The sequence below is a fragment of the Cydia fagiglandana genome, chromosome 1 (genome assembly GCF_963556715.1).
Source record: "Cydia fagiglandana chromosome 1, ilCydFagi1.1, whole genome shotgun sequence".
NCBI lineage: Eukaryota > Metazoa > Arthropoda > Insecta > Lepidoptera > Tortricidae > Cydia > Cydia fagiglandana.
In genome coordinates this window covers 5,297,464-5,324,061 of record NC_085932.1, presented here as the reverse complement: position 1 = coordinate 5,324,061, position 26,598 = coordinate 5,297,464, and the positions used below count along the sequence as shown (strand labels likewise).

The 26,598-nt window shown below is 40.2% G+C and overlaps 1 protein-coding gene across 1 annotated transcript in view; it reads right to left on the bottom strand.

Annotated features, from left to right (window-relative positions):
* Positions 1-26,598, bottom strand: part of LOC134679599 (cilia- and flagella-associated protein 44) — a 47,708-nt gene that overhangs the window by 14,435 nt on the left and 6,675 nt on the right. Inside the window, exons 5-41 of the mRNA XM_063538554.1 lie at positions 25,246-25,376; positions 25,068-25,172; positions 24,266-24,415; positions 23,880-23,939; positions 23,208-23,374; positions 22,838-22,913; positions 22,309-22,485; positions 21,969-22,160; positions 21,710-21,852; positions 21,224-21,354; positions 20,509-20,689; positions 19,955-20,120; positions 19,200-19,303; positions 17,652-17,757; positions 17,191-17,363; positions 16,492-16,701; positions 15,858-15,968; positions 15,320-15,358; positions 14,808-14,976; positions 14,086-14,259; positions 13,538-13,735; positions 12,487-12,619; positions 11,606-11,705; positions 10,824-11,046; positions 10,400-10,598; positions 9,526-9,685; positions 9,027-9,165; positions 8,288-8,490; positions 7,942-8,170; positions 7,546-7,650; positions 6,989-7,096; positions 6,260-6,414; positions 5,920-6,066; positions 4,981-5,122; positions 4,457-4,613; positions 3,842-3,955; positions 3,026-3,153 (exon numbers count right to left, since the gene is read on the bottom strand). Coding sequence (XP_063394624.1) covers positions 3,026-3,153; positions 3,842-3,955; positions 4,457-4,613; positions 4,981-5,122; positions 5,920-6,066; positions 6,260-6,414; positions 6,989-7,096; positions 7,546-7,650; positions 7,942-8,170; positions 8,288-8,490; positions 9,027-9,165; positions 9,526-9,685; positions 10,400-10,598; positions 10,824-11,046; positions 11,606-11,705; positions 12,487-12,619; positions 13,538-13,735; positions 14,086-14,259; positions 14,808-14,976; positions 15,320-15,358; positions 15,858-15,968; positions 16,492-16,701; positions 17,191-17,363; positions 17,652-17,757; positions 19,200-19,303; positions 19,955-20,120; positions 20,509-20,689; positions 21,224-21,354; positions 21,710-21,852; positions 21,969-22,160; positions 22,309-22,485; positions 22,838-22,913; positions 23,208-23,374; positions 23,880-23,939; positions 24,266-24,415; positions 25,068-25,172; positions 25,246-25,376 — 5,405 coding nt within the window. The remainder of the gene's footprint in view (positions 1-3,025; positions 3,154-3,841; positions 3,956-4,456; positions 4,614-4,980; positions 5,123-5,919; positions 6,067-6,259; positions 6,415-6,988; positions 7,097-7,545; positions 7,651-7,941; positions 8,171-8,287; positions 8,491-9,026; positions 9,166-9,525; positions 9,686-10,399; positions 10,599-10,823; positions 11,047-11,605; positions 11,706-12,486; positions 12,620-13,537; positions 13,736-14,085; positions 14,260-14,807; positions 14,977-15,319; positions 15,359-15,857; positions 15,969-16,491; positions 16,702-17,190; positions 17,364-17,651; positions 17,758-19,199; positions 19,304-19,954; positions 20,121-20,508; positions 20,690-21,223; positions 21,355-21,709; positions 21,853-21,968; positions 22,161-22,308; positions 22,486-22,837; positions 22,914-23,207; positions 23,375-23,879; positions 23,940-24,265; positions 24,416-25,067; positions 25,173-25,245; positions 25,377-26,598) is intronic.

The window sequence follows — 26,598 nt, the reverse complement described above, 5'->3', positions numbered from 1 at the left end:
CAAATCAAGTGTTGCCTTTCTTGATGCGCCCAGTCTGTATATGTGTGCGTAAAAGCGTATATGTGTGCTCTTTTAGGGATGTGAAAAGTCGATTTTAATCATGTTATATATCGATAAACGCTACACAGCGGAACGAAATAGCGATTAATTGAAGCTTCAATATCTTCGTTAAACATAAACATAATTGAAATGCTAATGGATAAGAATATATTATAATATAATAATATAATTCAATTATTGCGGAACACCTATTTTAGGAGGTATTTATGTATTTTAATTAAATATCTGAACTTTCCCTTGGTTCCCTGCTGAGGCGTGACTATAAAATTGTAATCTGATAACCACAATAAAGAATAAAAGCATTTTTGGTCATTTTAGGTATCGTTAAGCCTTTGAAGTAAAATTAAAATTGCAAGAAATGTCGATAGTTTATCGATATGACTTTATCGACATGGCTACAGCAACGTGGGCCTCATTGTTAATCGTACACTAAACAAAAGTGGCAACAGTGACAGCTGGCTGAGACACCGTCTATATATCATAAGTCTATGTGACACTCTGCCACTACACCTATAAAAAAAAACAAAAAACAATGTTTGCTATAATTTGCAGTTTTATTTGTATAAAATCAACATGAACTTAATAAATAATACATTCTATAATTTTATGATTTTAAATTATAAATTTAACTACACAAATAAAAACATTTAAAATATTTCATCTAAACGTTAGCGGTAAAAAGGTCTACTCAAACACGCGTCGTTATATTTTTTAAATTGTTATGGAGGTAAAGTTGAAAAATATTCATTCTGTTTTATTGGATTTATGGTGCGTTGTTGATTTTTTGACTTTAATATGAGTTCCGACGAAATAATGAAATTAATATTAATTGTAATCGTAGGTGTTGGAATTGGCAGCGTAAGCAGAATTGATTTTAAATAACTTGCTGCCTCTGCCGCCAAGTCAAAGACGAAGTATGTATATGGTTGCTTATGGCAATTTTATTATTTGAGAAACTAAGAAAAATGGCTTACAGTTTATTAGAAACAGTTTTGTGGCATATTTTAAATGAATGTAAATACAAATTCGTCAACACTGTGGAAATTATACTTATTTACTCCATGCATAAAGCAACGATGTATGTGAAACATGATATCAACATGAAAGACTGTAAACTTATGTGACGAAAACGACAGTCAGACGGATACAAGGCGAAAAAATCAAAGATACATGAAAATATACGGGTAGTAAAAATACACGACTCTTGTAAAACATACGCGTGATAATGATATAGGTACGTGTTGGTTATATTTTGGGTGTAGTTTACTATTAGTTTTTTCTATAAATAAAACTTGGGTTTCGTGGATTTTTTATTTTATTTATTTCATTGCATGTTTGAGAAAAGCACTATACATACCTCGGCGGGAAATGGGGTTGCCCGCGCTCAGACCTATCCGGCCTCGCTTCGCTCGGCCGTCTATATGTCTTCGGCCGGCAACCCCTTTCGTCCCGGCCTCTGTAGTAATGTACTATAGTTCGCTGTACATTTAAATAACAAGTTTTTAAAACGAAAATAGTTATTAATCGTTTAATTTTCTTTCCTAAGCAGTTTTGGGTTATAAAATTACTAATATTTATATCGTCAAAAATATTTTGATAAAATATTAATAATACTTAGGTACTTACTCAATTCGATTTGGCGATTTCGTAGAAAAAATGTGACGTCACACTAGGGGGGGAGGGGTTTGCCAAATGTGACCAAGTGTGACAAGGGGGGGGGGGAGGGGTCAAAAAACCTAGAAATTGGTGTGACGTAATTAATGGATGACCCCTAAAATACATTGTTGACGGTTTGATGATGTCGATAATATTACGTTATATAACATCGAATTGTTCAAAGATAGACGAAAAAAGGGTTAACTGCGTATAGGACAAACTGCTTTTAAGGCGAGCAGCGAGTATGTCAAAATGCATTTATGGCGAACTCCGATTGGGACCAACTGCTACTAAGTCAATTCGCTGTTGGTCCGGATTTTAGGGCAAATTGCGTATTGGACCAAACTCTTATTGGACAAACAGCGACCTGGACCAAATACGAGCCAGACGAACGGCTAACAAATCGAAAATTCTAAGTCTCGGATACTCGAAAATTAGACTATGTCCAAAACACTACGAAATATTCTAAGTTCCAAATATCGCGGAAAATTTTACAAGTCCAAAGCACACTTCGCGAAATTCTAAGTTTAAATAAACGGAACGATCTTACTCAATTATAGTCCTTAGTGCAATCCGATAGAGTCCACTTTGCACTGCACTATCACTCGCGTCACAGCCTGATCCGACTCGAATAGGACCAAATGTTCGCACCTGGCTGTTGTAAATCCGCACTTATACACTGCACTTTAAAGTTCACTTTCCTATCACTAAACACTGTTACTTTTACTACTACTGCTTCACTGTATCACTGTCACTTTATTTTTGGTTACTAACTTGACCATGGAAACTGTTTGACTCCCTTGTTTTTGGAAAACATACCGTTAGCTAGTTTGCATTTTAAAAAGAGACATCTAGCGATCAATTCAGTAATTAATTTATAGTATGTACATTTATGCGGCAATTTTAAATCTCAACATATTAGATTCATAATTGTTACATATTTGCCGTGACTTATTTTTTAAACGCGTTTTTCAATAAAAAGACACATCAATATTGTTTACCTTATTTCTAATGCTAAAAAAAACGAAGTATAATGTTCCCGAAAGTTAAGGATACTGGAACGAGCAATTTCTGAGTTTTCCCTTGCCTTTACCAAGGTTGTAGTCACAGAAAATACTACTTACTAGTTCTGTGGTTGTAGCTGTATATATATTATGTTTTAGGTACAATACAAATGTTAATTTTCGGGAATAGAATAGACCGTACTTTATTACAGCTACTAGATAGGAATGAAAAACAAAAACTAAACCGCTAAATAGTTTGGTAGCTAACCGGATTCAAGATAAAGCAAACATGCCATAAAACGTACCAGCGCCTTCTCGACTTCCTCTTCCAACGACTTGGCCTCGTCTTCCGAGAGAAGTTGCGCCTTCAAGCAATCCCTGGCCATCTCCACCACACCTTCTATTTGCTCATCGGGGGCTTCCACGCCGCAATCTGAACGAAAGTAATAGTTTGTACAGTCATCAGCAATAGTATCTTACACAACTAGGGCCGCAAAAATATGTGACACGTTCTTATTGCGCTCCAAATAAGAACGTGTCACATATTTTTGCGGCCCTAGTTGTGTAAGATACTATTGCTGATGACTGTACAAGTGGAAGAAATTCTGAGACGAGTTGCGCTTTCAAGCAATCCCTATATATATAGCCATCGCCACTATGTGGCTGGTGTTCTCACGTGCCCTCAATGTGCGCGGAGGTTCACCTACAAGATCGGCTATGTCAGCCATATTCGGGCACACGAGCGCCGAGCTAGCTAGGAGTCGAAGTGGTCGCCATGGTCAAAATCGGCCGGAAGGATCACTATAGCGAAATCTGTAAATCTGCTCTACTCTTGGAGCGGCGTGAGGATTCAATGTGAAGGAACGCCTACGTCCCAAACAGAGCGTTGATCAGGTGGTCTAGCGTGTTGCGTTTTCGCGCGCGAGGCCATACTTGAAGTCGCGCTTGATGTATGGAATCGCGCGCGACTCGCGCGAGAACGCAACTCATGCTAGACCGCCTGATATTGTAGAATACAAGTGAAAACGAATAATACTTAATATTACATAACGTCAATGTCCTGAGAGGAAAATGGGGACTTAATTTGAATGGAGAAGCGGACGTCCCCTATCCTAATTTACCTTTGATATCCGCAACCACTTCAGATATTTCTATCTGGTCTATGGACGCCGCGGTGAGCGGTTGGCCGTCTCCCGTCAGAGCCTTGACGAGGGACGCCATGGTTTCATTAGTAGCTGCAATATATTTGAACAATATTTTTTAGAGGCCATCACACAATGGCTCTGGTAAAATTAGTAGTTACTACATTGTTAGACCTAGAAAAGCCTGCAGCGATTTTCATAGCCCACGCAGTGTTATTTTAAACGTTAAACTTCTATGAAATTATAACGTTTAAATAACATTTTCACTGCGTGAGCTATCAATATCGCTACAGACTTTTCTTGGCCTTACTCTATTAGAGCTAAAACGATAATTTCGTTTACGACTAGGTACAGTCGCCATCATATAATTATATCGGAGCGGCCAAGGTGTTCACAATATCTGAACACGCACTCTAACGCCCTGACAATAGACGCGTGCTCAGATATTTGGGAGCACCTTGGCCGCTCCGATATATATGATGGCGACTGTACTTATGCCATTAAAAATCTTTTTTACTCTTAAGTACCTACGAAAAAGCAGTAAACACTTATATGAGTTTTCCAATGGCTGTTGTGGGGCAGAGATATCTTTACCTATATCAGCGATATCATCACTTGCATGAAAGAGCGCGGCTAGCGCGGGCCCGAGCCGCTGTCGCAACGGCTGCAGTTGTTCGCCCGAGACCTCTTTCAGCGCGTCTTCGAGCTCGCTCATCACTTTAAGACCGCTACTCCCTTCTAACGTCTCCACCTGTAGGTCAAGTCAGGGAACGTTTATTATAAAAAAAAGCTTTAATCGCTGACTGTACTTTTCATTCAACGGGACTGGACTGGATATCGTTCGATAACTCCCTTAAGGGAGGTATGAGAGGCCGTGTCCGCCTTCCGGCTGCTACGGGTGTGGTGGGTCGCTCCCCACCGCGTGGGGAGGTCAGTCATCGTCAACGTGAGGACGATTGTGTGGCCAGCTCTTCGCTACCGATCGTTACCCAACCCCACGACCCCTAGCCTGGTGATACCGTTTGAGCGGGGCCAGGATCCGGGGCCTCGTGGAAGGCGACCGGTAGCTTAGCTGGCATGCAACGGGCAACTAATACTCGTAGAGTAACAATACATACATGTTGACGCAGCAGTTTGTCGGCCAATGCGGCAAGGGCGTCGTAGGCACGGACCTGCTTCTTGTACTGCTTTGGGTCGCCTCCATGTTTTGAAAGCCATCTCTTCACCATCATGTCTACCACTTCGAAGCGAGATTTGGCTCTGGCGACAGAAGCAAAGATAGAAACAAATACGTTAACGCCAAATGATTTTTAACAACAGTCAGTAAACAGAAACTTATAAAAACCGGGCAAGTGCGAGTCGGACTCGCGCACGAAGGGTTCCGTACCATAATGCAAAAAAAAAACAAAAAAAAGCAAAAAAAAACGGTCACCCATCCAAGTACTGACCACTCCCGACGTTGCTTAACTTTGGTCAAAAATCACGTTCGTTGTATGGGAGCCCCATTTAAATCTTTATTTTATTCTGTTTTTAGTATTTGTTGTTATAGCGGCAACAGAAATACATCATCTGTGAAAATTTCAACTGTCTAGCTATCACGGTTCTCGAGATACAGCCTGGTGACAGACGGACGGACGGACGGACGGACGGACGGACAGCGAAGTCTTAGTAATAGGGTCCCGTTTTACCCTTTGGGTACGGAACCCTAAAAACTAAATCGATTGAAAAGTGTTAATTGGCACCATAATCGCTGGTTATCTCTCCCAGACTCCTATTGTACAGAGGTAATGTGGGCAATGAGGATGCGGGGAGAGGAGACTGTGGTCGCATCTGTAGTTGTTGTAAATAATTCGTTGATGTGTGGGTGGTTGCTCGACTCCCATTATCCGATTCTCCCCTATGTGGAAGTTTTTCTCAACTACCTCAGTATATTTAGTTAGGCTCTTCCACTTAAATGACAGATACAAACAAGCGCTTATAGGTCGTACAGCAACTACACAATGCCCTTGAGCGATCCCTGTTACCAGTCGTCGAGGATTCAGAGATAGTCCACGTACCCTGACAGCACTTGGGGCAGCACGGCAGTCAGCTCCTGCATCAGCTGCATGGAATTGTCTCTGGACGAGTGCAGCGAGTCCAGCGCGTCGTAAAGAAGCATCATGATGTTCACGTCGTAGGGTGTTGCTGATGAGGTCGATATATCTCTGAACAAGTAATTTAGCAGTTAAACCTCATTTCAAATTGGCAGATTGTGATGTCTGAATTATGTTTTTGAATGACCTGCTGATATTACGGGTAAGTATATCTTAATACATCATGTTGATGATCAACATGATGTATTGAACGATTTCTCTGATTTGGTACTTAAGGATAAAGTATTGTTAGCAGTACACTTACATGGGGAAGTACTTCCTCCTAGGTGTGGCCATAGCTCGGGGCGCCATGAACAGGTAGATGTGTTCGCGTCTGTCCGGCGGAGGGGCGCCGGACGGCAGAGGCGGGCGCGGAGACAACGGCTTCAGGCGCAGAGAATGGACCTCAGCGCGGAGTGTCTTGTTGTATAATGCGAAATTTGTATTAACATTTTCAATGGTTGGTAGGTACGATGACAAATGTCCAAGGGTTTTACGTAGCGTGGCGAACAACAGGCGAACGCGAAGCGAAGCGATGCGGCACGGGTTGAATCAATCCTTTGATACCTATAGAAGTGTCCTAAGTGGGCGATCTCGTTGCGAACACGAACGCCTTGGGCCCGCCACGCCGCGTCGCGTTCGCGAGTTGTTCGCTTACGTAAGACGCAGCGTTAGGATAGCTGTCCAATTTAGTATTTACGAGTATGTTCTCGGAAAGCACTTATGAATTCTGTACACTAAATTACAAATCAAACGTAATGGATTTTATTGTATCTATAAAGATGGCATAGCATACACTGATACCATGATCTGCCGCAGCGAGAGACATCAATCTTTATCTGACCTGTCTTCTATGCGCGTTATGCAAACTGATTTGCAAATTCTATCTGCTCACAGATCGAAATGGTTGTATGGTTACATGTGTGTCGCCTAATTGGTAGGAAGGTGTGGGTTTTCAGTCGTAGTCAATATTATATGTTAGGCAGGATTTTACCTGGATTTGTTCGAGCTGCTGCGCGCGCACTATGCGCAAACGCACCACATCGCGCCGGTACACCTCAGGCTCATAGTCACCGGCCATCTCACCGGCACCCCGCGGCGGCTGTCGTCCAAAACATACAATTGTTCATTCATTATAGGAATTCATTCACCATTGGCCTGTTGTTGCAGCTAGAGTGTCATTCGATGTCGCGCGTGATACAATCAATTACTAAAGTATTTATGAACAGCGAAAGAGCAGTCCACCAACATTAAATTCGCAAGTTTTATTTCGGAATTTTTATGAATGAGCCGAAAGCAGATCAATAGTTCTAAATCGGTATTTTAGCATCATTAAAAGTTAACAGAGACGCATCTTAAGCGACACCGGTGGAATGTCTGTGAAGAATGCGGCCTTGAACAAAAATGTAGTTTAAAATCATTTATAGAATAAATTATAAATTATTATCACCTCCCACTTAGCTAACAATCTATTATATTGTAGCTTAGGACAGACGTCCGTGAATATTGTATTTTTTATTTAGAATAAACAGTTGTTTTTTTTTATTCTACCTTTTGGGTCGACACGTTGCACTGCAACGCTGCCGCCTCTCGGAGACGCGTCGAGTATTCGTTCATCGCCGTTAGATAATTTTTCTCCATGTTGCTGTGACGGTCCTACAAACAAAGTAGATAGAATATTAAAAACAAAAGTTCTGACCGACGATACCAATCTGCTACATGAGAATGAACCACCAGCAAAAATGTCCTTCGTAGGTCAGGTGATCTGTGGCAGTGTTAAAATGGACAAATACTTAAATAAATATTTGGAGATAATATTCACATATTCACCTAACCTAAGGAAAGCTAGTACTATGGGTACTAAGCTACGATATATAAGTAGATAAATACATACTTGGAAGTACCTACTGGTGAACTAGTAGCATAGCTAATCAAAGATCTAGTTACCCTCCAATTCCTCAGCTGCTGCAGAACCTGAGTGATAACCCCCATCGAGGCATTAAACTTGTGCCTCCTGGCCATCTGGCGCAGCAGGTCGTCTAGCGTCTTGTCCACTTTGCGCGGCTTCCCCAATTTGTGTGTCAGTACTTCGCGCATCTCGGCCCTCATCTCTTCAGCTTGCGCCTCCATTGCTTTCATGTCGATGTTCATGCGGAATAGATGTGTGCGATTTATTCTAAAAAAAATAAGTTTTCTTGCATACTTTTGCTGTTAAATATCATCCTTAAAGCTCCAACACATACAAGAGACATACACGTGAAAGCATCAGATGCAACATAATAGAGTCACTCACTTCTGCCTCAGCTTCTGCAGCCTGATCTCCTCTTGCAGTTCCAGGACCCTGTTCCTCAACCTCATGAGAACGGCTTCGGGGAACACGACAGTATTGGCCAGGCCCTCGGGAGTCGAGCAGCCGCGTAGAGCCGAAGCTCTGATCTGGTCGTAGCGGAGAATCACCACTTGGTCGATTACGTTCAAGCAGCTTTGTTTTTCCAACTGTACAACAAAATATATCCCGCTGTAATATTTTCTTATGCTTAAGAGGAGCATGAAAACTTTAATAATATAAAAAAAGTCTGTAAGAGTGTCAGTGCTTAGATAGATTTCAGTGAGAAGGTCCTACTTGTAATGTTGGATCTGCAATGGATATTCCCCATCGATTTTTGTGGAGGCTGATTACTTTAACTGTGCGGGGTTGCGAACTGCATCGCAGCCATAATTTTGTTTTTAGTTTTAAGATATATTTTGTATTAATATGTATGCTAGTTTTAAGGTATTTATCTATGGGCCAATAGTTGCCTGAAAATAAATGTTTTCATTTCATTTCATTTCATTTAACATTAAAGAGGAAGTGTTTCATTTTGTAATATCCACGAATCCGGAAAATCCCTAGAACCTGCTACTCACTACGTATGTATAACATGGGATCAAAGAGTGGATCAGCTACATTCTGTCACACGAGTTAAAAATTGCCTACTCCGGAGTACACAGCCGTTGTGGCCAAAATCGGTAAAGCATCATGATATGTATACCATAAACTCTCTCAGTTCGCTCTTCCTTTTATCTAGCTGCACAGTCAGCTTGCGCTTCACTTTGTTGTGGGCGTCGATGTCCTTTCGCAGCAAATCCACTAAGTGGTCCTGCTCTATCATGTCTTGTTCATGTCTATGTCTGCAATGAGTACAAAACATATAGTTCGGTTTTTTAGCGTTAGAAAGAACTCCACAGAAGCAAGCGTGCAGTTTTTATCAGGCTCTTTAATTGTTAATAATTATTGAATTATCTAATGTAGCATGGTCGATACATATAATTTACTTCAAATTATTACCGCTAAAAGTCCCGGATTTGGAACCACAAGCTTACTTCTGCGAAGTTCTTTCTAATGCTAAAAAAAGCGGACTATAGGATTTTATTTATTTATTCCATTTAAAAAAGTATATTATACATTGGTCTTTACCCAGATCGTGTTACAGAAAACAAGGAGTTAAAGAATCTTTCATCACCCTAGTAAAGAAGTTTTGGTGATTGTACCTAGTGGTCCTCAGTTCATAGGTCTTCTCGTAGATCTCTGGGTCGCAGCCCTCGGGGCACACGTTGGGGTCCAGCCGTATGGGTCCGATGTCGCGGCTGTCCAAACTGCCCTCGTCTTCATCCTCGCTTGAAGATGAGGACTCAGATTCCGATTCGGACTCTGTATTATTAATGAAGACTCGTTGATATTATACTTAGGTAAACTACTTTATCTGTATGAATTTCCGTTGTCTTACGAAATCTACGAATTAGTTCGTGATACGTAGATCTCGATAGAGAAGCCGTTTATCACAAAGGAACGCTATATTTTTAATATAAGGAGAAGTAAGTAATTAAAAATGGAATGAAAGGGTGCCTACTCAAAGCCTATAGTAATACTAATCTACAAAATAATATATGTTTAAAGGTATGGTTGATCGATTTGACATATATTACATAAATATACTTAGAGATGAAAAGGTATTTGATGCTTCATATGCAATAGGGACCTTTCTTTAAAAAAATATATGGAGTCTCGGATAAAAAGTACCATAATACACTAAAGGCTTAAGGGGTTTCTGTGATGGAAGCTAATTGTTGATGTTACTCTTGTATGTTTCATACAATAAGACAATTATTGAGATATACGAGTAATAGATATTAGAAATATGGTTCACAAAATAAATGTAGGGAAACCAAGCATGATTAGGTACAGTCGCCATCAGATATATCGGAGCGGCCAAGGTGTTGACAATATCTGAACGCGCACTCTAACGCCTTGACAATAGAGGCGTGTTCAGATATTTGTGAACACCTTGGCTGCTCCGATATATCTGATGGCGACTGTACAGCCACAGGATATTTTAAATCAGGTGAATATTGTGAAGAAGCTCACCATCTTCACCCCTTTCCCGCGGCGGACGGTACTTCTTCTTAAAGATTCTCCTCAGAAAGTCTGCGAATTTATTATCCGCTACCAGTTTCTTGAACTGCCTCTGTAACTCTTGGCAGAGTGCATCTAGGTTCTCTTTCTCGGCAAAATGCTCTTCTATACGTAGCTCGCAATCCTTTATCATTTCTTGGACGGCACGTACCTAATATGTTTAGGTAAGTTAATTTGCATCAAGGATTAATATTTTAAGCGTATGATAACAATGATAAATTTTATCATTGCTAGGCGTTAATACTTACGGAACGGGAGTGACTGAAAAATTTAACAAGTCGAGCAGCGCGCTGTGTCGTATTTTTCCACGCGTAGCTGCGCGAAACATGTTATTGCATCTATATAGATAGAGAGTTTTGGACACTTAAATGCTCACCTGCATCAGTTTAACGTAGACCCTCTCAGCCAACCTATCCTCATGAGCCTCAAACCGGTTGAGCACATTCATCTCCCTGTGGAGCTGACACAACGTCAGTTCCAGGAGTTGATTCTTCTCCTGGACCCTGATTCGTTCGCGCTGCAGCTGCCTCAGTCGGGAGTCGAACTTCTGGACCGCCGCCTCTGCGTCTGCGAGCAGCATGTCTTGCTCGTACAGGTGCCTGGTTGAATTTGTATGCTAAATTGAGTTAATGAGTATTTTTTTCCATTCTGTCCTATTAGTATCAGTAGGTAAGTACTTAGTAGATAATAACGACCTTTTTTCATGATATAGGCCCTGTGCATGAACGATAGGGGCAGCATAGGAGACGTCAGATTTTTGGCGCGAAGCGTAAATGTGTCGTTTATGCTTCCGATGTAGCCCACGAAACGTACCTACGAGAACGATAGATAGCACTTGCTTTGGCAATGTACGCGTGCACATAAGTTTCCCATTCAAGCTACAAGATGACAGGCCCTCCAACGCACACGTTCCCTATAGGCGGTAAACGAGCAGATGGATCGCCTGATGGTCTGTCTCGCAACCATTTGTAATGAAATTGGAAATTACCTACCACAAAACTGATGTTCAACGAATTCCTAATATCTAATAACGTTGCCATGAGCCATGAGGCAATTAATGATAATGAAAAGTATACGTAAGTATAACGAAATACAAAGAAACGTTTCAAACGTTCTTATAGAGCTATCACTGGGACCATAATTATATGTAAAATTGACCTTTCGATGCGCCTTTCCCTTATTTCCACCTCCATCGGTGTAGATTCCATATCTTGTCTTGGTTTGAAAATTTCCCAAGATGCTGCGAGAGGGCGCGTTTCTGCAAAAAATGGTAATTGCTTAAATGTACCGATTTCGGTTTTGATATGATTTTGAATTTTAGACAGACACGTACGAAATTTTCTGCAATTGGTATTTCAAGTTTAAATGTGGCTTTCCATGATAGAAGGGTCCTTATGCGTCATGTGCATCTGAATGTCTGTAAAAAGGACCTCATTGCACTTGAAGCATAAGGCCCTTATGTGCTGGAAAGCCACACATGAAAAAACCGAGAAATGGGTTCATAAAGCGGATACGTGTATGTACCTACTGTTATATGTTCTAGTAATTTATGACCTTCATGTATTTTGTGGATCTGACATAAGAGAACGCCCCTATTCTCTATTCTGCGCCACAATTGTAGGTTCCCAGTTGGGTACTCCGAGGGCGGACTGATCTTTTAGGGCTTCGTCACGGTATCGTCTTGGGTCGTCCCATTCGTTTTTCGTCAAGTTCTTAAATTAGTCCTATTCTGCTTTCGTCACGTATTCTACATTGAAAGCCACCGACGATTGTGACGAATGTATAATGGGTGACGAAAGCAGAATAGGACTAATTTAAGAACTTGACAAAAACGAATGGGACGACCCAAGACGATATCTTCGTCACTCGCGCGGTACTTATCTGGGACTCTTGGATGGACGTTTTCGACTCAGGTGACCCACATATGCTCTTTTCACAGCTCGATCCTCTCCCACCCTCTCCAGTGGCTTCAAGTCGTGTGGCTTTAATCTCACCAATTTTTTGTATAGAAATGTATGAAATACATAAATTCGACTAACCGGCAAGAGGAATGAATCTGGCAACTCTTGGCTGACGAATTCGAGGTTGCGGGTAGGTCAAGGAGGGACCTTTTGACGGAGCTCTAGACCTGGTCCTTTCTCTGGCTGTGGAGAGTTTTACCTCTGGTTTTACCTAGAAGTGACATGTCCGGATAAAATAAAGAATATTACATTTTATTCACATAAAAAGTATAAAAAAGTAATCTGCCAGATGCTTCGACCTTTTTGCTTAAAAAAAGGAGAAAGGAAAAATTACACTTTTTAATTTAAACGTGTTGCAATACTTAGACATAACGTAACGTCGGTGCGAATAAAAAAATCGCCATGTTCTTTTAAGCTACTTTTCAGGAGACAAAAATAACTGTTTATTTTCCTGTTTGTAATATATTTGTTGCGCCTGTATTTTTTTTCTGATAGATCAATGATTTTTACATGATCTCGTGAAGAAAATAAACAGATTTATATACAATATTATTATTTTAACCAAATTTTGCTACATAGCGACTTAAATTTGGTTCATTAAAATCGTCATGTGTGAAGTTTGTACACATAGCGATTTGTTGCCAAAGTAACATAGTACGAAAGATGATACATAGCGGATTTTAGGGTGTATGTCAGGTAATCCATTCTACAATAAATCGCCATGTGCAACATTATCGCCATCACCCTCGACGGAAAACAAGGCATTTAATATCGTTATGTGCTAAAAAATCACATAGCTATTTTTTTGTTTCTATGTTCTGTAATTTTTTTGGACAAATGTTGTTCTGTGTTCACATAGCGGAATTTTTATTTTCAAAACTAATAAAGATATAATAAAAATATTTATGTGGGTCGACGGGAAATTTAAAAAGGAATTCAAATATGCCAAAATCAAAAAAATCGTAAAAAAACACATAGCGATTTATTTATTCGCACCGACGATAAGGAATCTTCCATCTACGTCAAATAGCGTTATGGATCGGGCGCTTCAAAAAAGTCGTTCAAGTTCGGACGTTGGAGATAGAGAATAAATAAAACCGCTTGGAGACATGACTCCATACAAAATTACCTCTAAATTCTTCTCTGGGAATTCCAGCTCTTCATCAATAGTGGGAATCGCGGGTGGAGGGCGCACCATTTTCGGTGGGATTTCGAGTCGTATTTCAGCCAGCCGCTCGCCGATTTTCGTCATGTAATTCACAAGATGGACCTTGTGATTACGCAGCTCTACCACTTTTTCGTTGAACGCGTGCTTGGTGTCGTATATCTGAGGTAAAAAAGGTTATTGGCATTATTAGTCATAACTGATGAGACGTAGGTACTCACACCAATAAATATAGTTTACTGGAAAAAGTAGCGCAACCGATCAAATCTTTGACATTTGCCAACGCCATTAGGTATTAGACCTTAGCCTAACTAGGGAAAAACCACATGATATTATTAAATGTTTTCTTTTGTATTAAAAGTTAGTTACTTTTTATTTACTTACGAGTAGGTAATTTTATTTTATTTATTAACCTACATACTTTCAAAACTCAAAAAGCCTCCTCCTTTTAAATTCGGTTGTACATATGTTTTTTTATGGTATGTTATCTATTTTAGTTTATTGACTCTTACCTCTTTTCTAAGCAGGCATACGCGCAACTGAGTGTTATGTCCCGGAGGCGCCACATAGTCGGGATGAGTCTTCAGCACTCGGTTGCCGATTGTTGCCTCCGCTTCCTTGAGAGCAGCTTCTGCCCCTGGGGGCATGGCGTTTGGATCGGGCTTGCGGGAAAGATGGGTTTGCCACTGAAACAGTCAAATGAAATGTCTCATCTCATCAAAACAATTTTATGCCTCAGTAGCTGGCAAAGTAGTTAGTCCTTTGACTTGGTGCCATGACCAGGATTTCAAATATTTGAAATATTTTCTTACGAATTTACATAGGCAATCCACAGCATTTTCACATTTGATTTGGCTGCTGGGAACACAGACGATTGGTTAGGGCAGGTTTATGGTAATCGTTTCCTTTTTCTCCTAGTCGCTTTTTGTGGAAACCTATCTTGTAGGGGCAAGTTGCCATCTGGCGAAAGTAAAATTACATACCGTTTTATTAGGCAGGTGTACGGTGGTTTATTCCATAGTCCATTATTTATTTTAGTCCATCGCTTTCACCGAGCCTAAGTTAACTTTTAGATTTTATCAAATCTTAATAGTATTTACACCTGCTCCCTATGCGTGCGTCCCATGACACGGGCATCAGCTCGGTGTGTACCCCTTACATTTGATTTTGGGTCTATTTTTTATAAATGGAATCTCATTTACGAAGATTAAGTACTACACTATCTGTAACTTACTTCGATAAACTGAAGGTGATGTCTGTTCAAGCGCTGGTGGTAGTTGCGTAGCGCTTTCTTCAGTGGATGCGGGTATTTTGGAGGCAATCCAAGAAGAAAAGAAGCCAGTCTAGGCTTTGCCATCGACATCCGGCGGGGAGGAGCGCGGCGGGATACTGATTCTGTTCGCCTGTGTTTAGTAATATAAGTTATTACTTATTAGACTCGAAAGAAACTAAACAGGGAAAGATATAGGTACAGCGTCAACTCACACGGACGTATTTGAGAAAATAATCTTCGGTATCTTTTGCTTTCTTTGAAAAGGGAGGCACATTGGGTAGTTACGGTCGAGTGAGTTGTCAACCTCTGATTAAGCATAATTAGCAAAATAGCATTCCGATGTTAGCGCACCATGACTTCAGAGTGGTACCTAAAGCGTGATTTTTATGCGCCAGCAAAAATAGGGAAAGCATTTATATTATGAGTATTCATATCGTTTAATTTGTTTATGCTCAAACCTATGTTGTACTTACATCGGTTTTGAGTCATCGAGTTCCAAAACGTTCTGATTCCTTGTTTGCGTGAAATAATTAAGGCGGAATATAAAAACCGGGAAAGTGCGAGCCGGCCTCGCGCACGAAGGGTTCCATACCATAATGTAAAAAAAAACAAAAAAGCAAAAAAAAAACGGTCACCCATCCAAGTACTGACCACTCCCGACGTTGCTTAACTTTGGTCAAAAATCACGTTTGTTGTATGGGAGCCCCATTTAAATCTTTATTTTATTCTGTTTTTAGTATTTGTTGTTATAGCGGCAACAGAAATACATCATCTGTGAAAATTTCAACTGTCTAGCTATCACGGTTCGTGAGATACAGCCTGGGGACAGACGGACGGACGGACGGACGGACGGACAGCGAAGTCTTTGTAATAGGGTCCCGTTTTACCCTTTGGGTACGGAACCCTAAAAATGACAAGAACATCGCACTTTCTTTCAAACTCACTACCATATAATCCATGACCTTTAAGAATACGAATATGTATATGTTTAAAAGTATTTCCGATTTATACCTCCCTCGCAAAGCAGCTTCAGCCATCATCTTATAGACTTCATCGAGTTGCGCGTAAAAATCTCCAGACAAATTCTTCTGCCTCAGCGGTCTTATAATGACTTCAGGGTCTCTAAAATAAATAGAATAATTAAATGTTAAAACAAGTATGAAGACTTGATGCCAAATGGATAATTATTGCTCTGTTTGGGTCAAAATAAATTGTTTGCTGAACCTATTTAAATAATAAAACTGCTGAAGAAAATTAAATACGATGCAGTCGAAACACTGTAGGAATAAGCGATTCCCTGAACTCAATAGCATGTCATTGAACTCTGAATCGCAACTCTCGAATTGATAAATAATTTGATAGTTAATTATCTTCGAAATTATTATTATTATTACGAGCCTATTGTGTCCCACTGCTGGGCAAAGGCCTCTCCCCTCTTCTTCGAAATTAACATATTTTATTTAAATCTAAGGGCTGATTTAGACGCCGCGCGAACTCGCATGCGATTTTAGTTACATTGCGGACTGTGGATTACGCAAAATTCAACTGACTAATCAAAACCTGCATCGGTATGAAACTCGCATGCGAGTTCTCGCATCGTCTAAATCGGGCTTAAGTTTATTTACTTTTATTGAGAAAATCTAACCTGATGGCCTTTAAAATAAAAGGAAAGACGTCCAACTGTATGATATTCCGTGAGTGCATCTTCTTATAACCCAGGTCCGAAGCTTCTAGTTGGTGCGCCAGTTTTCTGATGGTTAGGGCTTTAGCCGCTTCTAATTCGTTCTCCTGCACCACTAGGGGCCTCGGGTCCAGAGTGACGTCGATTTGTTGTGATACTGGTAGGAGCTTGTTACTGTAACATGGGTTGTGTAAATATTCATCTAGATCGCTTTATGAATTTGGACCATTTGAATGGGATGGTAAAATTTCTTTTTAAACGGGCTTTTTTTTTATTTAGTCGTGATGGATTCGGTAGCTAACCACGCTGCATAAAAGAAATAATGCTTTTGTTAACAGATTAGGGTTTAAGCAAAAAAAAATCGTCTACTTAGAAAATTTCTACTATACCATTGTCGGAAAGACGCAAAGCATTTTGTTGCTTTACGTTATGTCTATGTTATTTTTAATTAAAATTAGCCAAATGTTTGTTTGTTGGTAAACACTAGCCAAGTCTAATTCTTTATAATTTCGGGATTTACTACACAGTACAGAATTTGTCACCCGTATAGATCTCTATTCTTTTGTCGGCGAGTCAACAATTAATTAAACCATCATATTCTTAATATTGAACTTGACTCTCATTTCACATTTATGTTTTTATTGGGATTTAAGCAATACATACGACTTGATGAGCTTGCTGTACTCAAACGCGAGTTCAGCCAGCTGGCCCCGCACTCGTTTCTTGTGTGCGTTGGCGATCGCCATCATCTTGTCGTATTCCTCTTTCTGCTTCAGCTGCTCATGCGACATCAGTTCACCGTCGATGGTGCTTGGCTCCTTTACTTTCTCGGTTTTCTACAGCAATAAAAATCTGTTAATAATTCTTAAACCAAATTCTTTCAAGTTCTATGAATTCTATGATGCAGAGATGCCAGAGGGTTTATCACGGAAAATGAAATTCGTTATCAGCCTCTCTTATCGCTCGAGTATGCAAGAATAATAAAGAGTCAGATAACGAAATATAGATCTTCGAGTTTTGCGATAGGCCCTCTGATCCTATGATAAATGTCTAAATGTGATAAATCTAAAATAGCTTTTTTTGTGGAGTTATATCAAATTATTTCAACATATAATCTATCATACCGGCATCTCTGGAACAGGTGGTAGTTCTAGTTCTGGCAACAGTGGTTCGGAGAAGTTGATGATGTAGGAGAAAATATTGCCATCAGCACCGCAAGTATAAAATCGTCTGAAATAACTAAGTCAGTCAGTTGCGAAAATACAGCACTTAAATAATGTGCTACAATGCAAGATAAGAATCGTCATGTAATCGGTTATAACATTACACACGGTTGCCGCGTCGCCAATTCTTTTTCTTTGAACTTGGCTAGACACGCTGCGGCATGTCTAGGGCACTGGTCCCACCGCGAGCTAGTAAGCTATGAGCTATCGGCTATAAACACGAACAAAAGATAAGCATTCCCGTGTAAATAAAAGAGACACGGCGATATTTATAGTTACTCGCCGAGCGGTGAGCTATAAATATCGCCGTGTCTCTTTTATTTACACGGGAGTGCTTATCTTTTGTTCGTGTTTATAGCCGATAGCTCATAGCTTACTAGCTCGCGGTGGGACCAGTGCCTAGATGATCAGAAAAATGTCACGAATGATGACGATGGGGCAGGGGGATAGGTACGAGTAAAATCACCCATTTTTTTACAGTGGGAATGCCAAATACAACGGATATAAATGAAAAAAATTTTGGTGGTGAACTCAACGCGACCTCAATACCCTTCGACGTCTGTTCCATTATCACCATTAAAAAAAACCGGGCAAGTGCGAGTCGGACTCGCGCACGAAGGGTTCCGTACCATAATGCAAAAAAAAAACAAAAATAAAGCAAAAAAAACGGTCACCCATCCAAGTACTGACCACTCCCGACGTTGTTTAACTTTGGTCAAAAATTACGTTTGTTGTATGGGAGCCCCATTTAAATCTTTATTTTATTCTGTTTTTAGTATTTGTTGTTATAGCGGCAACAGAAATACATCATCTGTGAAAATTTCAACTGTCTAGCTATCACGGTTCGTGAGATACAGCCTGGTGACAGACGGACGGACGGACGGACAGACGGACGGACGGACGGACGGACGGACGGACAGCGAAGTCTTAGTAATAGGGTCCCGTTTTACCCTTTGGGTACGGAACCCTAAAAAAGTTGTGCAAGCTAGTAGAGGGAGAACAGTTCGCGTCATACTTAGTCCCAAAACTACACGTGATAGTAGACTACCGTTACAACCACTAAATATCACCAAGGATACTTCGATGTACCATCACGCTCCGCAAGTGTTGAGCCATTTATAGCTAAATTGTTGGTTCAATACTTAAAGGCTTGCTACACGGTCGTCGACAAGCCTTCTAACCGTCTGACCTTGGTCTGTCCTTGGTCAGTTTTGGTCAAATTTTGTTGGTAACAACTGTCTACACGGTCCGGGACCGGCCAAGGCCACGCGGTCTGGGGGCTTGTCGGCGACCGTGTAGCAAGCCTTTTACGCTATAGAATTTCCAATTTAGCAGGATCCCTAAATGGCATAACATATCCCGTGTGGTAACTTTATGACAAATCTGAGGCAGAGGACGATTGAGGTGAGTCTAGAGAAAACTGTAAATGAATAAATTTGAAATCCTTACTTTCCATCCGAACTAAAGGCCAGACAGGTGATGGCTCCAGTGTACCGATCATGCATCGGCAGATAGTAATGATCTATAAAGTCGATGCGTGGCGTGGGTTGTTGCTGAAAAAGGTAAAAACGAGTTTGCGGCAGCATCAAAACAGAGACGAAACATAACAAATATAAATATAAGTAAAAGTAATATGAAGATTGATTGGAAACCTGTTCGTTTTACTGATGTTGATAAAAAAAATCTAAGAGCTTGCTGGGGTGGACACAGGGAAATAAGTACCTAATGGGCGGACGACGGATGCAATATACCTACGTCAAAATCATGTCAAACGATAAACGTAATTAAAATTGGTTAAAATAAGACAGCATGATTTTGACGTATAGGTATTGCAATATTGCATCCTTTATCCGCCCATTAGAAATAAGTAATAAGATACCACAGATGATATCTATAATACTAAATAATGATGATTGTGAATTTAGCCTTTGTCTAAAAAATGTAGGTATGTATATTAATTCATCAGTTCCTTAGATATAAGCGTGCGTACTCGTAGGTAGGTACCCAACTATCTTATTTATTCAGACATAGGTATAAAAAAAGACTGCTAGCCACTTTCGATATAAGTAAAATAAAAGTGCATAACATAATATTGTCTATTAGTTTACTACCTAAGGAAATAGGTATATCAGATCTAGTATTAATAATATAGTGTGCATAAGTGATGAAAATGATAATAATGTTAGTTATAATAATATACTTACCTCTTCTTTAGCCAAACGCCTGCCTTTGAGTTCCTTAAGCAGTCTCTGCATAGCGGTGATCCATTTCATGTAATGATGCTCCTCTGAATCTTCCTCCTCTGTGGGCATTCTTAGTACTCGAACGTAGCCTGTATTTGTTCCTATTATCAAGTAACGATTATCGCAGCTGCAAAAAATAATTCGTAATATATGAACGTCATCAGTAGGTATTTACTTGGTATAATTTCGGCTTTCCTGAGCCGAAGGGGCTTTTTCCTTAAATTGACTGTCTTTGCCTTTTTTGAGACGATAAAACTTCCACCTTTGAAATAGGTATAGTCAGCAGCAGAACTTGCTAAGCGGGTGAAGTGTTCAAAATTACCTAGACACGCTCTCGTTCTCTTAACAATAAAGTCGCGTCAAGATCATTTTGAACATATGGCCCGCTTAGCAACTTCTGCTGCTGAATGTACTCTGGCTGTTGACTGCGCACGCGAAATTGACACGCTTTCGGCGACTATGAGACTCAATAATTTTACGAAAGTGCAAGTTGAACTAACTGAAATGAAACTTACACAAACTGCAACGCCGTAATGTCGTCACACCAGGCGCCTGGTATAGGGCCGTATTTTAGGATCTTGTTCGCACCAGGCTTCACCAGCAACAACGCACCGGTCCCTTTCTGAACTACCCATATACCTTCGTCGCAGTACTCGGCCCAGGTGATCGTGGTTCCTAGCATGCTTTCGCTTTCCACTAGAATGTGTGACAAGGAAGGAAAGATACTGTAACTGTTCTAAATATTACTGTACATCCCGTAAGTTTGTCTATCTGACCTGACTGGAGTTTTCCTCTCATCTAATCGAAGGTTAGCTGGAAGAGATCCCTTATAGGGATAAGTTCGCCTTTGTACTTCCATTACTGTAATTTATTTTTGTAAAGCTGTGTTGTGTACAATAAAGTGATTACTACTACTACTACTACTACTACTGTACAATTTTTGAAACCACGATAATTATAGGTACCTACTCATTTTACAATGCTTTGCATAAGTGTATTATGCCTAACTAAATTCACCCAAGTTGTAAAGATATATAACAAATAAATACAAGAATAGAAATAAATTAATATTTCTATACAATTTATGATCTAGGTGTCAAATCAAAGATTTAATTTAGACTTTACTTCTGTTGGGGAACGGACAGAAAACATGCAATGATACGTAAGTAAGAAATTAAGACCCAAGACAATCAGTTTCACAAGATATTCTATGTTTCACGAATAACTTACTTAGCTGTATTTCCCCAATCCACTCTTCCTCTTCGTCGTCCTTGGTGGCTGCGGCTTCTTCCTTAGCCTTCAGAGCCTCTTCGTCGATGCTGGCTAGATCTTCTTCCTCGGGGAAAGGGCGATGGCGCATACTGCCAAGAAATTATTAAAATGACACGAAACCAAAAAAATGTCTACGGCCATCCATGCAGACGCTGTGGTTTCGAGTATAGGTATCTGTAACTATCGATATACATATCAGCCGGGCTACGTCCTCCAAAGATCAAAATAAACCATCGTACGCCACTTTCTCAACAGTCTTGATCCGCGATACCATACTTAGTTGGAGACTGTTACTCTGGCACCACTGAAAAATCTTTTTCTTTTGTCAAACAAAACACTAACGCAATTTACACCTACCACTGCACAATCATAAGCGCTAAATAAATACATAATATTTCTTTTCTCAATATCTTCTTTGTTGATCTTTACTTTTGGTGGACTTACTATTGTTTCTTCACGAGAATCTCCTTATAGGAAACAAAATCCAGTTTGAATGTGGTAATTTCTGTGTATTTTCGCACTTCGACCTGTGGAAGCACAGCTTCCATAATAAATCCCACTTGACCGCAAAGCAGCAGCACGTATTCCTAAAATTTTCATGTTTAATTAAATATATGATTTATATTATAAATTATAAAATGTTCCTATAAACTATGACCCCAAACACGATGATATCAAAACTAATTTTTAAAGTGTTCAATACCTCTTCCGGTTTCCAAGTCATATACACAATATTGTTCGGTGTGTTGATGAGCCCCAGTCTTTCCAGAGTGAATGGCGTGCCCAGATTGAGTTTGTACATAAATATAGTCTCGTCCTTAGAGCAAGTCACCAACAACGTCCGCTGGTTGTTTATCGATATTTGGTTTATGGCTTTCGAATGTGGCTTTAGCAGCTGAAATCATTCAAAATGAATACTCTTACACAAAATTTAGAAGCACTGAAATAGGCATCGCCGAGAGACATGAAATTGGCCGCATAATTTAATTTAAAATAGATATTTCCTATCTGGTAGTGGATGGTGATTCTCGTAATATATTTACCGAGATCAAGTCGATGACGTCAGGGTGCAGCGAGGTGTCACTATGGATGGTGAGAGAGGAATGCACGTTTATATTGATCTGGCTGGTGACTGACTCCAATCTCTCCGGGTGCATCAGCAGCGTGCGCATGATACCGTCTTCGAAACCCAGCATGATTATTCGGGATGTTGGGTCTACCTGATTAAATAAGAAGACATTTTGGTGGCTTAGGGCTGATTTAGACGACGCGTGAACTCGCATGCGAATTTAGTTACATTGCAGACTTTTGGTTACGGTCAATTCAACCGACCCGACCGATCGAAAACCACAATGTAATGAAACTCGCATGCGAGTTCTCACATCGTCTAAATGAGCCCTTAACCTCATGCTGCGAGAAGCCTACATGGGCTGTAAAACGAAAGAATAAATGAATATTGATCGTACGTTCGAACACTATTCTATTGAAATATTGACATCAATAAAGTCTTTAAACGGTTGAATTGAAGCAAAAGCTTATACGACCAAAAGATTATAATTCTCACAAACTTACATCGACGGGAGGATAGAACATGCAGGTCACAGGCTTTAGAAAGACGTATCTGGCTAGCAGAGTATGGCTCTCCGTGCTGTGGATAATGTACAAAATTCTTTTTAAGGAAAATGATACCAATTCAATGTTTGGATTTTGTTACAATTTATAAGCTATCTCTTCCTGTGTGGTCTTTTAAAAATTCGCTTTTAAACTGTTCTATCTGATACTGCTATCAAGTATCAAGTTCAAAATAGTGCAGATGATGGGGGCTCCTAGGGTCCTCTTCTTAGACGAAAGGATATTATTATAAGTAAGATTTAGAGCTGCGGATTTTTTTCTGGTATTTGGAAACTTTCTAGCGGCATATCAGTATCTATGTAATCAGTACCTGTAGGCGTGTAGGGCGCCATCTTCCCCAGCCGTCACAAGAACAGGGTGACCACGGAGCGGCGCCATAGCCACGACGCCTCCCGCATGACTCGTGTATACCTTTCGGTGGGCGCATTCTATCTTGTCGATTTCTGTGTCCACACACCATACGCCGCCGTTGCCGTCCTTATAATAATATAGACAAAAAATGTAGCTTTATAATGTAGTGTTATATTGAACAGCATAATGTGCAACTATGTAGGAGTAAAATGTTTGTGATTAAGTGTCTTTCGGTTAATTGAAGTAATAATTAAATCAATATTTTTATCGTATTTCTATTACTTCGTAAATACAAAATTGGCTGATTCATACATTTTGGCTGGCCCATTTTCTATGGGAGGGTAATTTTTTCCCGAGATTTCGGGGTTGTTGCCATAGTAAAAGTTGCTCAGTATAATCCGAAAACCTCCCTGGCAACGGGAATGCAATATTTTTTAGCCACCGTGTATAAATTAATATGCTTTACTTCTATAACATGCCTCGTTGGGTAAGATTGTGTATGGGGGTTGCGGACTACGAGCCGTCCTACCGTTTAGCCGTTTGTAGGCTCGTAGTCCGCAACCCCCATACACAATCCTACCCCTACGTTGGGTAGGTATTAGTTGTCGTTAAAATTATGTTCTCAACTCACTTGAGCATACCAATAAAAGCCTTTCTGTTGTTTTAGACACATTATTTGGCACCCAGGCACCTAAAAGATAAAACAGAAGGTCAGATTTTACATTTTATTTTCATCATAGGTTAAATAAGATAATGTATTCTTTCCTCTTGAAGTTGTTCCTAAATCTAAATGTGTCAAAATATTGCAACATACGCAAGTTTCCGCTACGGGGTTGAGCTCCACGAAAGGATCGTCTTCAGGCGGGTCTGACTGCTCCACAGTGTCCCAGTACCACGCGCGGATGCAACCGTCGCGAGCTATAGTGGTTACTTCGGCACCTTCTGGGCTTAACATGAATCCTTCCTCTTGAAGTACCTAGTTCCTAAATCTAAATGTGTAAAAATATTGCAACATACGCAAGTTTCCGCTACGGGGTTGAGCTCCACGAAAGGGTCGTCTTCAGGTGGGTCTGACTGCTCCACAGTGTCCCAGTACCACGCGCGGATGCAACCGTCGCGAGCTATAGTGGTTACTTCGGCGCCTTCTGGACTTAACATAAATTGGATCTGGAAGAGTCAAGAAATTGAGATGATCAAGTTGATTAACTACTAAAGTTTAGAGTATGCCTACAGGAGGTCCGTTGAATTGAATCCCAACTGGTCTCACTATCAGCACTCTATTCTAATCACCAGATTAGTAGTTTAATGCGATTCGAATTGTGTATTCCAGGTCAATCGAAACCCAGGAAGTAGGTCGAAGAGTTCTAAGGTTTTATTACAAACAGGGATAGGTGGAGAAACAGAAACGCGCATAATGCCTATCTATATGGCGCCTATCATGGGTGTCAATTTGAGGAGAACGCCCAGGATAACTAAGTGAAAGTAGCTAAAAAAACCGGCGACCGTGCGAGTTGGACTCGCGCACGAAGAGTTCCGTACCATTACGCAAAAAACTGCAATATAATCACGTTTGTTGTATGGCAGCCCCATTTAAATATTTATTTTCTTCTGTTTTTAGTATGTAACATAAATACATCATCTGTGAAAATTTCAGCTTCATGGTTCATGAGATACAGCCTGGTGACAGACAGACTGACGGACAGACAGACAGACGGACGGACAGACAGACGGACAGACAGACGGACAGTGGAGTATTAGGAATAGGGTCCCGTTTTTACCCTTTGGGTACGGAACCCTAAAAAGGTAAGTAGATACTAACGATTGGTCCATTGTGACACGTTTTTCTGCCACGTTGAGTCACTTCTACTTTGACGAGCCCAGCCTCCCAGACCAGCACGTTGCCCCACTCGCAGCCCGAGAGTACCTGCATGGCAACAAAAACACTTCATGTACTTAATTATTTCTGAAGTGAACTAAAAGAAAGAAATTCAACTGACCTTCTCATCGGGCATAGGATATACGCCCAGCACGTCGCAAATCTCAGTTTTACCGAACCTACCAAGTTCTCCCTTCAACTTTAGCCCGGTAAATGTGCGAGCCATTTTCCAAAATTTTATGTGTGCAGCACCTGAAAAGTTATACTTTGAATCATTAGCTATATAAGTTATATTTAAATATTTTAAGAGCCAACAGGAGTGGTCATTCCTCCATACAAACGTAGTCCTCGTTTTCCTCCGTGGTTTTTAAAGCTAGAGCAATGATTTTTTTCAACACAGATTAATATTGTCAATATCTGTGTCGGACCGTTTTGCTTTTTTTGATATTTTTGTTTTTTAAGGCGCTAGAGCCCTTCAAAAATGGCCAAAATGGCCTAATTGACTATGCCGCAATGAGAGGCGTGGTATTCAAAACTGATATCAATTAGCCAAAAAAGCAAAACGGTCCGACACAGATAATTTCATAATCATTCAGATTTCCAAATTTGGTTACGATTGGTTAAGATTTGGAGGAGGAAAAAGAGGACTACAAAACCTCGATTTTTGACATTTTTACGCAGGATTTTTCGCCTCAGCTGCAGTTGTCCCTATCGCACTAATTTTAGGGGCGGGTTCAAGTTTCTTAATACGTACACAGACAGAAAAGTGATGGGCAATAGTCGACATGTAATATCGATAATCTAGTGATGTGAGAAGTTATCGATAAACCATAACAAAGTCGCGATTTGCCCCTTAGTAGGCGAAGTTAGTGAAGTAAGTAATACCTATTGCACTTTTGCCTCAGGGGAAACCGTTTAACAATATTATTTCTTAGTTCATACAAAGCTGAGTAGACGCACTTTTATTTTATAATAATTTTTGATTTCATATCTGTGGTAATAAACGCTTTGAATACATTTTTCTAAACATCATTCCGAATCCAATGAGGTATCACACCTTTGAACTTGTACTATACTGTCTTGTCCCAAATTGGGGTTTCGTATTTATTCCGAACAGAATCAGGAGCTCCTCAAACATAGGTACCTAAATGTATCCAAATCTGAATCAAAAAAATAATCGGCCGAGAGCATGTCGGGCTATGCTCAGTGTAGAGTTTCGTAGTTACCGTTCTGTCAAAATAGGCCAAACCGGGGCGACAAGTCAGTATCATACATTTACAAGGGACTACACAGCGTTTTACGTATTTTTAGATTGGTTTTTACTAAGAACAGAAGATTTTTTGCAATAACTCAAAACCGACTGGAGTCCGGTCATATTCACTATATAATAGTTTTCATTGAAAGTAGTTATTAAGCGTTGGTTAATTTTTTTCATGTTTTTGAACCATGGTTCAAAAGTTACAGGGTGGTGGGG